The sequence below is a fragment of the Vigna radiata genome, chromosome 2 (genome assembly GCF_000741045.1).
Source record: "Vigna radiata var. radiata cultivar VC1973A chromosome 2, Vradiata_ver6, whole genome shotgun sequence".
Classification (NCBI taxonomy): domain Eukaryota; kingdom Viridiplantae; phylum Streptophyta; class Magnoliopsida; order Fabales; family Fabaceae; genus Vigna; species Vigna radiata.
The window spans coordinates 25,094,995-25,105,739 of record NC_028352.1 but is presented as its reverse complement, the minus strand read 5'-3'; the positions used below and the strand labels follow the sequence as shown (position 1 = coordinate 25,105,739).

Sequence of the window (10,745 nt, the reverse complement as noted above, 5' to 3'; positions counted from 1 at the left end):
AAATAGCAACATAATTTTTATATCTTCTTTCCTCTTTCAAATTTTGCATTTCATATAATTGCCTTTTACACGAGAAGAAAAATAAAGTTTAAACTTCTTTTTGGTCCTTAAGTTATAAGCGGATGTTCAGTTTAGTCCCCGCTTTTAAAAATGTAAACCTTTGATTCCTAAGTTATAAAAAATGTATCAAATGACTCCTTTGGATATGTTCATGGTTAAAGTACAAAGAGCAATCTAAAGAGTGATGTTATTATTAAGAAACAAATCAGAGCAATATAAAGATGTAGCAGTTGTTAAGAAACAACCAAAAACAATATTTCAAGTCAAAAAAGGACTCATTTGATAATTTTTTTATAACTTACGGACCAAAGATTTACATTTTAAAAAAATGGACTAAACTGAACATACTTATAACTTAAGACGAGGTTTAAAAAAATAAATAAGTTTAATATAAAAAAAAAAACTTTGAAGAGTGAAACTTTTAATGTTTTTTTTATTTCTAACCAAATAAAAATAAACAGGCCAACACATTTTCCTTTTCTATTTTCTGTCGCCTTTGTTAACATTAAAAAGAACATTTTCTGACAACAAAAAAACCTTCTGTGTCAGGTTTCCATTTGTACTCAGAAGAACTTGGCTTTCAAGGAAAAAAAAACCATTAAAAGGTTCCTTTATCACATTAATATATAATTGTTACTGTTCATATCATTATATCTAATGTTATTATTTTTTTCTGTCAAAGAAGAAACTATTTTTTTTATTACACTCGTCCACGATCTTGTTATATTTTATTTGATGAGAGTACATAATTACAAATATTAAGATTTTTGTGGAATGGATGTTGGGATAAATGTTTGTGTGTCTATGATTTCAGGTTACAGGTGTCGGTGGTACTATACTAGTTGTAGTGTGGTTGTCTTTTTCCTCTGTTTAAGCCTTTCCTTTTCTCTCTATTCATTTACAGCTATACACATATTCATTCATACATAGAGACACTGTCACTCAATTGACAAAATCGAACGCTTGGGAGAGGGAGTTATCCATTGTTTTCATCACCTTTTCTTTGCTCCCACTCAATTCTCGATCTGGGTTTCTCTCTTTTTATCAATTTGTTGGGGATTTGCTCAACTGGGGTGTTTGCTTTTGTCTCTTGGAAGCTACAAGGTTGGGAGGTTTCGGGTGATTTGCCTTCATTGCCTGAAAATTCATCTGGGGTTCTGAGATTCTCTTTGATCCGTTTGTTTTCAGTGGAAGTGGTGCAAAATATTGTTTTTTTAGGTGAGTTTGGTGTGGATGTGCAGTGTTAAGTACATGGTTTTTGTTTCTGCAACGGATGGTGGAAATCTGTTGTTTACTGTTGATCATGCGAGAATCTCAAGGAAAAATGACTTTTTTTGTTCTTTTTTGTTGTCTGTGATGAGGAAAGTGCTTTGTTTTCTCAGCCATGTACACAAAGGAGATTTCATTGTTAAGAATTTCCTTTTTCATCTTACACCCAGCCTTTTCTCATCCACCAAACAAAATTTGACGTTACAGGTTTTTTTGTCCCCTCTTTGCAAACTGCTCAGAATGCTTGATAAAAGCTAGATTTTTTTTGGTGATTATAATATCAATTTGTGACCAAAAGTGTTTTTATTTCCATTTTGCCAACTGTTGAAAATGCTTGTCATAAACTAAGTTTTGTTTTTGTGATTATGACTTCAATTTGTGATAGAAGTTCTATAGTTTTTTATTTTCAACTTTCAAACCGTTGAGAATGCTTGTTAAAAGCTATAATTTATTTTTGTTATTATAGGTTTAACTTCTTAAGAGAAAAACAGGGAGCTGTTTCAGAAGAGGTGAATCTTCCAAATCGATCTTCTGAGGTATCTGAAAGTGTTGAAATTAAGGAGTGTGGCTTGAAATACTACCCTTTGGTCCCTTATTTTCATTTGAGAAGTGTTGTGTAGAGGGAACTATGGAGTCTGAAGGCGAAGCTGGGGTGAGTATATATATAAACCAAGTTTTCTGTTTGATTTCCTCCAATATTTTGTGATGAAATGGTTGTTGGTTGATGCTTTATGAAGTTTTTTTATGACATTTCAATTGTTCAGGCAAAGCCAGTGACAGCATTGAGTGCCCAAGTGTGCCAGATATGTGGTGATGGTGTTGGGAAGAATGTGGATGGTGAACCATTCATTGCGTGCGATGTTTGTGCTTTCCCTGTATGCAGACCCTGCTATGAGTATGAAAGGAAGGATGGGAATCAGTCTTGTCCCCAGTGCAAAACCCGGTACAAGAGGCACAAAGGTAAATGAAGCTAATTGACCACTTTCCAGGGAAACAATGAGAGTTATACCCTTTTGCTTCAAGAACATTTATTCAATCAACTTCTGAATTAGACCTTCTATAACTGTTACAAACTGGATAAGTTAGACTAAACTAAGCATGTAACCTTAGTAAACTCTAGGAGGGTATTTTCATTTTCATCAAGCCAAATCAAATCCGCTGAGTGGATAGATAATTTATCGGAGATTACATATATACTTGTAAACTTTTCCATATGTTGAGAATACTCAATAATTGGCTTTGATTATCTTGTGTGTGATGCCTAGATAGAAAACTTTGTTTTCCCTTTAGGATTTTGTAGTTGCCAGGTATATATTATTCTTGCACACTACTTAATTTTTTATGCTTTTACACCTTCTGTTTTGATCTTTAGTCGTCAGCATGTTTAAAGAACTTATATTTTCTGGTTGTATGTATTGATCATACTACTTGTTTGAATGATTCCAGGGAGTCCTGCAATTCTTGGAGACACGGAAGAGGATGGTGCTGCTATTGATGGTGCCGCTATTGATGGTGCCAGTGACTTTAATTACGATTCAGACACTCAAAACCAAAAGCAGAAGATTTCAGAGCGCATGTTAAGCTGGCAATTGACTTATGCACGAGGAGAGGAGGTCGGTGCTCCAAATTATGATAAGGAAGTTTCTCACAACCATATTCCTCTGTTGACCAGTGGACAAGAGGTCTTTCACTTAGCTTTTGGCATTTTAGTTTTCTCCACCTTCTAGCTTCAATTTCAGGAGTCTGAATGAAAATTGGTGTATCTTTGATTGCAGGTGTCCGGAGAGTTGTCTGCAGCCTCACCTGAGAGGCTCTCAATGGCATCTCCTGCAGCTGGTGGAGGAAAACGTGTTCATAATATTCCATATTCATCTGATATTAATCAATCTCGTATCTTTCTCACCCCTTCTCACTATGCACATTCTCCTCTATGATTTATGAAATTAGGATTGCTACTTTTCTTTATCTAGCAAACTGATTGTGATTTGAATGTATTCTTGTGCAGCTAATGTCAGAGCAGGGGATCCAGGTTTGGGTAATGTTGCATGGAAAGAAAGAGTTGATGGCTGGAAGATGAAGCAAGAAAAAAATGTTGTTCCTATGAGCACCGGCCAAGCTGCTTCTGAGAGAGGAGCTGGAGATATTGATGCTACTACTGATGTGCTTGTGGATGATTCCTTGTTGTGAGTAATTAAGATATCTATTTTGTAGCAGTCATAACTGTTTGATAATTAACACTATTGTAAACTACTATGTACTTTTTGTCTGTTGGACATGCAAAATGTTTTGAATAAGTATAGCATATGAGTGCTGTCTGTCTTCTTATGCAGGAACGACGAAGCTCGACAGCCTCTTTCTAGGAAGGTTTCGATTCCATCATCTAGGATAAATCCATATCGTATGGTCATTATGTTGCGGCTGGTTATCCTTTGCATTTTCTTGCATTATCGGATAACGAATCCAGTGCCGAATGCATATCCATTGTGGTTGGTATCAGTTATATGTGAGATTTGGTTTGCCATATCTTGGATATTGGATCAATTCCCCAAGTGGCTTCCTGTCAACCGTGAAACATATCTTGACAGGCTCGCATTGAGGTAACTCTTGAACTTTACCGTGCTTCTGTACTGAAAATTGTGGCATGTGGCATGCTGTTTTTCTTTTTCAATCTTCATTCTCTTAACACCAAATTCCTGAGTTGCAGGTATGATAGGGAAGGAGAACCTTCACAACTAGCTGCCGTTGACATTTTTGTCAGTACTGTTGATCCATTAAAGGAACCTCCTCTTGTGACTGCCAATACTGTACTGTCTATTCTGGCAGTTGACTACCCTGTGGATAAGGTCTCCTGCTATGTGTCTGATGATGGTGCTGCTATGTTGACTTTTGAAGCCCTTGCCGAGACATCAGAATTTGCGAGGAAATGGGTTCCCTTTTCCAAGAAGTATAGCATTGAACCCCGTGCACCCGAGTGGTACTTTGCACAAAAGATTGACTACTTGAAAGATAAGGTTCATCCATCATTTGTCAAGGATCGTAGAGCAATGAAGGTAAGATATTGGTTTACAAATGCATTATGCGTTTGCTCTATTTGCATGAGTTTGGTATTTCACAGGGGCATCTTTTAATAGTACCTTTCGTTTATGTTTCACAGAGAGAATATGAGGAATTCAAAGTTCGTATCAATGGACTAGTTGCAAAGGCACAAAAAATTCCCGAAGAAGGATGGGTGATGCAAGATGGTACACCATGGCCTGGAAATAACACCAGAGACCATCCCGGAATGATTCAGGTTGGTTGAATACTTTTGATGATGACATTTTAGAAGCTGTTGTTCATCTATTATCGTTGGAGTCATTTATCGAAGTTTTACTTAATACACATTACCCTTATGGACTATACTCAAGTAATTTTCTAAATTTCTATTACTAAATACATTTGAGCAAGTCTTACACTGTGAAGATGTTAAATTTTGGTTGGAATGTTGCATAATTGCTAGCATGTCATTCACTACGACAATATTACATTTTATATCTACAGGTTTTCTTGGGCCAAAGTGGAGGACTTGACACTGAGGGCAATGAACTTCCCCGTTTAGTCTATGTGTCTCGTGAAAAGCGCCCAGGTTTCCAACATCACAAGAAAGCTGGTGCAATGAATGCACTTGTGAGTACCATTTTACAATATAAAATGTGAAAGTTAACTTTTTTCCTTACATATTCCAAACATAGTCATCTCACTGGTGGTGACTTATTTAACTTGTAGGTAAGAGTATCTGCAGTCCTTACTAATGGACCTTTCTTATTGAATCTTGATTGTGATCACTACATAAACAACAGCAAGGCCTTGAGGGAAGCTATGTGCTTTATGATGGATCCCAACCTTGGTAAACATGTTTGTTATGTCCAGTTTCCGCAGAGGTTTGATGGTATTGATAGAAATGATCGTTATGCCAATCGTAATACAGTGTTCTTTGATGTAAGTACCTCATGCCATGTTCATCCGACCTGTGTTGATTTTTGCTACTGTTTTTTATTCTCGTGTACTGTATGAGATTTAATCTCTTTGTTATACTTTTTTGTTCTGGAACAGATAAACTTGAGAGGCTTGGATGGCATTCAGGGTCCTGTTTATGTTGGTACTGGATGTGTCTTCAATAGGACAGCTTTATATGGTTATGAACCACCTCTTAAACCCAAGCACAAAAAGCCTGGGTTGTTATCATCACTTTGTGGTGGAAATCGGAAGAAGAGTTCAAAGTCTAGTAAGAAAGGATCAGACAAGAAAAAATCTGGGAAGAATGTTGACCCAACTGTACCTATTTTCAGTCTAGAGGATATAGAAGAAGGAGTAGAAGGTAGAACTCTTGAAATTGCGTTTACTTCGTGAAATGTGTGCAATTTTCATGCTCTTTTAAAACAACTCTTTTAGTCTCTTCCAATTAATCAGACCTTTACTTCTGACTTATGTTTTAAGGTACTGGATTTGATGATGAGAAATCACTACTTATGTCACAAATGAGCCTTGAGAAAAGGTTTGGTCAGTCTGCAGTTTTTGTAGCCTCCACTCTTATGGAGAATGGTGGTGTTCCTCAGTCTGCTACTCCAGAAACTCTTCTTAAGGAGGCTATTCATGTTATCAGCTGTGGTTATGAGGATAAATCAGAATGGGGATCGGAGGTGTGGTGTCATCTTATGCTTAATGTTCTTTGATTTTCAACTTTCTTTTGTTCCTAAGTTGCACTCTGATCTTATCAACTGAGCACATTATTTCTAACAAATGAACTATAAACTAGGCTTAAAAATATAATTATCTTGAAAGATCGTTCACAATTTGTCTTCTGTTCCACAGATAGGATGGATCTACGGTTCTGTCACAGAAGATATTCTTACCGGATTTAAGATGCATGCCCGCGGTTGGCGGTCAATATACTGCATGCCTAAGCGGCCGGCGTTTAAAGGTTCTGCTCCCATCAATCTTTCTGACCGTCTAAACCAAGTGCTCCGATGGGCTTTAGGTTCTGTGGAAATTCTTTTCAGTAGACATTGTCCCATCTGGTATGGTTATGGTGGAAGGCTAAAGTGGCTTGAAAGGTTTGCTTATGTGAACACCACAATCTATCCAGTCACAGCCATTCCCCTTCTCATTTATTGTATCTTGCCCGCAGTCTGTCTGCTCACCAACAAGTTCATCATTCCGCAGGTTTGTGATTTCTTCGTACAACTTAGAATTGAACTAATCATTTGTCATGTGTGATGAATAAATCATGATGTTGTACATAAAAAAATGATGTTTTGGGGTTCATGGAAGAATGACAAGAAAATTTAGGATATTGTGCTGACACACTTCCCATTTAGGATTTTTAGAATGATTAGTCAAAGTTAATGATGAAGAATATCCATAGATGGTTTGACATTTGACTCTTTGATCTTTGATGATTTACCATTGTTTTGGTTAATTAATCTAAAATGGGAAATGCATGTGGTAGGATCAGAAACAGTCTCGTTTTCTTAAATGGCAAAGCTCACCATCTTGTGCCATGGTGATATTCTAACTCAGTTTTTTGCTGTGCTTGCAGATCAGTAACCTTGCAAGCATATGGTTCATCTCTCTCTTTCTTTCCATCTTTGCAACCGGAATCCTGGAGATGAGGTGGAGCGGCGTAGGAATCGACGAGTGGTGGAGGAATGAACAGTTCTGGGTCATCGGCGGTGTGTCGGCCCATCTCTTCGCCGTTTTCCAGGGCCTTCTGAAAGTGCTGGCTGGAATTGACACCAACTTCACTGTGACCTCGAAGGCCTCAGATGAAGATGGAGATTTTGCTGAGCTCTACATGTTCAAATGGACCACCCTTCTGATCCCTCCCACAACCCTTCTCATAATAAACCTTGTAGGAGTTGTTGCTGGCATCTCCTACGCCATCAACAGTGGCTACCAATCCTGGGGACCCCTCTTTGGGAAGCTTTTCTTTGCATTCTGGGTCATCATCCATCTCTACCCTTTCCTCAAAGGTCTCATGGGCCGCCAGAACAGAACACCAACCATTGTGGTGGTGTGGTCCATTCTGCTTGCATCCATTTTCTCTCTGTTGTGGGTGAGAATTGATCCTTTCACCACAAGGGTCACTGGCCCTGATGTTGAAGAGTGTGGTATTAACTGCTAGACCAAAAGACAAGTATGTCTGTGTTGTGTTCTGCGTTTTTGTAATTATAGCTATTGTTTGTAGTAACCATGGATGTTTGTTCTGTCTTTTATGTTATGTGCAGTTCATAGAAGATACATAAGAAAACAACTTAGTGTTAGATCTTGAACTCTCTGGCATTGTTTTGTTTCTCAAACGTGCCTTCCAGTTTTGTATGTACACATCTTTCTCAGTGTTTTGTGATCAGAAACACACTACTTTTTACATTTATAAACACTTTGCCATTCTAATAGTTCTCATAATTCTTATAATATATATAGATATATGAATTTGAAAAAATATAAAAATAAATAAATTAAGCTCCGTGTGGATAAACATATAGATATATCTGCGATCTTCGAGAAGCATCGTTCATTGGGTAGAGAAACATCGTCACGTGAAAGGACACGTGTCCTTGGCGATTTCATGCATGGCGTGCACGTGTCCGTAGAGTGTGTGATGTTAAGTCAATGGATAAGCGTTGAAAACCGTCTCAAACGGTAACACGTCATCTTTACACGTGGCAGAGGATGCGAGTAGGAGGGGGCAGCCCACAGTAAGAGCTGAACGCGTGGCACCACGGAATTATGAGCACATACTTTCACTTTTTCTTCATTATTTATATGAATGAAAGTACCATGAAAATTGAAACTGAAAGAAAAAAGGTGTTATGACTTGAAGAAGAAGACATTCATAAATTTGAAGGGAAGAACAATTTCTGGGAAAGTGACAGAAAATGGCTTCCGCAACTCAGGAACCAATTCTCTCAAGGATTGATCGTTTGGATAATTTGGTATGTTTATAGTGAATTTATTTTGCTTAGTTAGCTTAATATAGTTTATTTAATTAATTAGGTCATGCAATTTTTCTTTGAAAATTATAAGAAATATTTTTAAATAGATTTTAGTATTTAAGATGTTTATATAGTTTAATAATATCTTATTAAAATAATTACCTTTATTTTTTTAAAAATTTTACGACAAAATATATTAAATTTTTGAGTAAGAAAGAATTATTATTTTGTGTTGAAGATAAAGATTAAAAATATATTTAATTTTTTTAAATTGTTATTTTAGTTCCTTTTTATTTTGAGTGTAGTAATTATTTTTTTCCACTATTTTTGACATGATTTTAGATTATTATTAAACTAGTAATCATGATTTTATAAAAATAAAGTATGCTTTTTATAAGCTTTTTTATTTGAGTAAATTTTTTAAGAGGTTTTAAAGGAACAAATTTTTATGTTTAAAAGTTGAGGCAATTGGAGGAAATTAGAGGTTGCAATCGATCACCAAAGAGCTCGTGCGCATCCACACCAACAAGCGGATGTGATGGACGCGTTTCCTCCGTCGATTTCTCCCCGAGGAGCTTGGAGAAGCAGTGCCGTCCGATGGAGAACGTGATGATGGAGACGGAAGCGAAGGGAACAGTGATAGAGAGGCTGAATCAGGTGGAGGATCGACTGCTGAAGGTATCTCCACCGTTTTGATATGGGTTAACGATTATTAACATGTAGAGGATAATTATAGTTGTAACCTAATAATAATAGGGTTTAATGTGCTTTGTGAAAGCTTTGTTTGCAGGTGGAGGAAGTGTGGTTAACAAAGGGGAGTGCAATAAGTAAAAGTCCAAAGAAAGGTTTGAAACAGATTGTGAAGCAATGTGTGAGAGCTAAAGGAAGAAGACATTACAATAAAGAACAATAAATTAATATATTATTAGGATTTGTGCCAATGTTTTTCAATTTTAATGTACATTTATGGTTTCTTTTGTGAAATGCAAATCAAACTACTTCTCATTTTTCCATTTCCACTTTTCATTTTATTCTTAAAAACATCACTAACTTTATAATATTTTTTAACTTCAATTAACTTTCAAGTTTTAATAATTTATATGTACTCCTATTCAATTCACTACTGTAAATAATTTTTGTTTATTTTGTAGATAATATTTTTATAATAAATTTTTATTAAATTTGTTTTATTTATTAAATATTCAAAAAAATTATTATTTTAATATCATTTTATATTAACTGCACTTAAAATATAATCATTAACAAACAAATTAAATGAGATAAATTTAATTAAGAATAGAAGTTTTGAATATTGAATAGTAAAAATAATGAGGTTTAAATTCTCAATTGGTCAAAATCTCAATTAGATTCTTAAATTCTTTTATTGGTTTGGGTTTTGTATTTTAAAATATGATGCAATTTGGTATTTTCTTTTATTATTAATTTTATATTAATACATTGATTTATGTATTCAGTATAATTTTATGTATTTATTTATTTATTTTATTTTATGATATGTTAAATGAGAATCTTATTACATGTGACATGACAACAATAATATATATGTTACTAGTTACTAATGGAACAAATATAATATAAAAAAAATATCAAATAATGATATTTTGATAACATTTTAATATTATTATATGATTGATTTAAAATTACTTCAGAATCAATAATTATAATCATAAAAACTAATATAGATCAATAATAGACATAGATGATATTAAAATATTATCAGACATAGATGATATTAAAATATTATCAAAAAATGTTATCAAAAAGTGTTATTATTCTATAAAAAAATCTCAAATTTAGTCTATTATTTTTCAAATTAGAGTAATTTTATAGATTAAATTTAAATTTTATATAAATATTATAATAATATTTGTATTAAATATTTTTAAGTTTAAATTTATATTTCGTATTGAAATTTATTTAAATTTTTTGAAAATATTTTATAGCAATAATTTCTATTCAAATATTAAAAGTGGTTTAAAAATAACTATTTTATAAATTTAAATGTAAAATTTTAAAACAGTTGAAAATTTTAAATAGAATTTAATGTAAAATATAAATTTAAGGATAATGATCCTTAGATAACATTTTTATAACAACATTTGAACATCATCTACGTGTCATCCTGTGATTGGTCCATGGTGATGTTTATGATTATTATTATTGATCGTAGAGTAATTTTTTACCAATGAAAATGATACATGATGTTCAAATGTTGTCAAAAAAATGTTGTCTAAGTATCATTATCCTAAATTTAAATAAACTTAATATTGTTAAAAATAAAAATATCAATTTTAATATAAATATCATTATAATATTTATATTGTAACATTCCAATAAATATATAACAGAAGTTATAATTTATTTTAGGAGTTAACTTGAATCATAAGTAAGAACAGTGATGAATAAGCATAGAGATGGATA

General features: G+C 34.0%; 2 protein-coding genes across 4 annotated transcripts; both read left to right on the top strand.

The window, feature by feature from the left end:
* The first annotated feature begins 869 nt into the window (after window positions 1–869).
* LOC106756062 (cellulose synthase A catalytic subunit 3 [UDP-forming]) lies at window positions 870–7,766 on the top strand. Its single transcript, XM_014638316.2, has 15 exons — window positions 870–1,278; window positions 1,796–1,981; window positions 2,094–2,289; window positions 2,776–3,011; window positions 3,105–3,219; window positions 3,335–3,512; window positions 3,660–3,926; window positions 4,034–4,379; window positions 4,484–4,621; window positions 4,870–4,995; window positions 5,095–5,307; window positions 5,422–5,686; window positions 5,806–6,008; window positions 6,181–6,531; window positions 6,908–7,766. The coding sequence occupies exons 2-15, from the start codon at window positions 1,958–1,960 to the stop codon at window positions 7,490–7,492; spliced, it is 3,243 nt and encodes a 1,080-aa protein (XP_014493802.1). The 5' UTR covers window positions 870–1,278; window positions 1,796–1,957; the 3' UTR covers window positions 7,493–7,766.
* Window positions 7,767–8,141: 375 nt separating this feature from the next.
* LOC106755960 lies at window positions 8,142–9,316 on the top strand. Of its 3 annotated transcripts, none has more exons than XM_022778931.1 (3): window positions 8,142–8,303; window positions 8,763–8,981; window positions 9,060–9,254. In XM_022778931.1, the coding sequence occupies exons 1-3, from the start codon at window positions 8,247–8,249 to the stop codon at window positions 9,132–9,134; spliced, it is 351 nt and encodes a 116-aa protein (XP_022634652.1). In that variant the 5' UTR covers window positions 8,142–8,246; the 3' UTR covers window positions 9,135–9,254. The 3 variants fall into 3 exon arrangements, with proteins under 3 accessions (XP_022634652.1, XP_014493683.1, XP_014493684.1); XM_014638197.2 differs by having other exon boundaries at window positions 8,144–8,303; window positions 9,082–9,316; XM_014638198.2 differs by having other exon boundaries at window positions 8,146–8,303; window positions 9,094–9,316.
* The last annotated feature ends 1,429 nt before the right edge of the window (window positions 9,317–10,745 follow it).

Coding starts and splice junctions, on each gene's coding strand:
- LOC106756062 (XM_014638316.2), top strand. CDS start 1,958: ATGGAGTCTGAAGGCGAAGCTGGG. Junction 4,380..4,483: donor AGGATCGTAGAGCAATGAAG/GTAAGATATTGG, acceptor TATGTTTCACAG/AGAGAATATGAGGAATTCAA. Junction 5,687..5,805: donor TATAGAAGAAGGAGTAGAAG/GTAGAACTCTTG, acceptor TTATGTTTTAAG/GTACTGGATTTGATGATGAG.
- LOC106755960 (XM_014638197.2), top strand. CDS start 8,247: ATGGCTTCCGCAACTCAGGAACCAATTCTCTCAAGGATTGATCGTTTG. Junction 8,304..8,762: donor TTGATCGTTTGGATAATTTG/GTATGTTTATAG, acceptor TATGTTTAAAAG/TTGAGGCAATTGGAGGAAAT. Junction 8,982..9,081: donor TGGAGGATCGACTGCTGAAG/GTATCTCCACCG, acceptor GCTTTGTGAAAG/CTTTGTTTGCAGGTGGAGGA.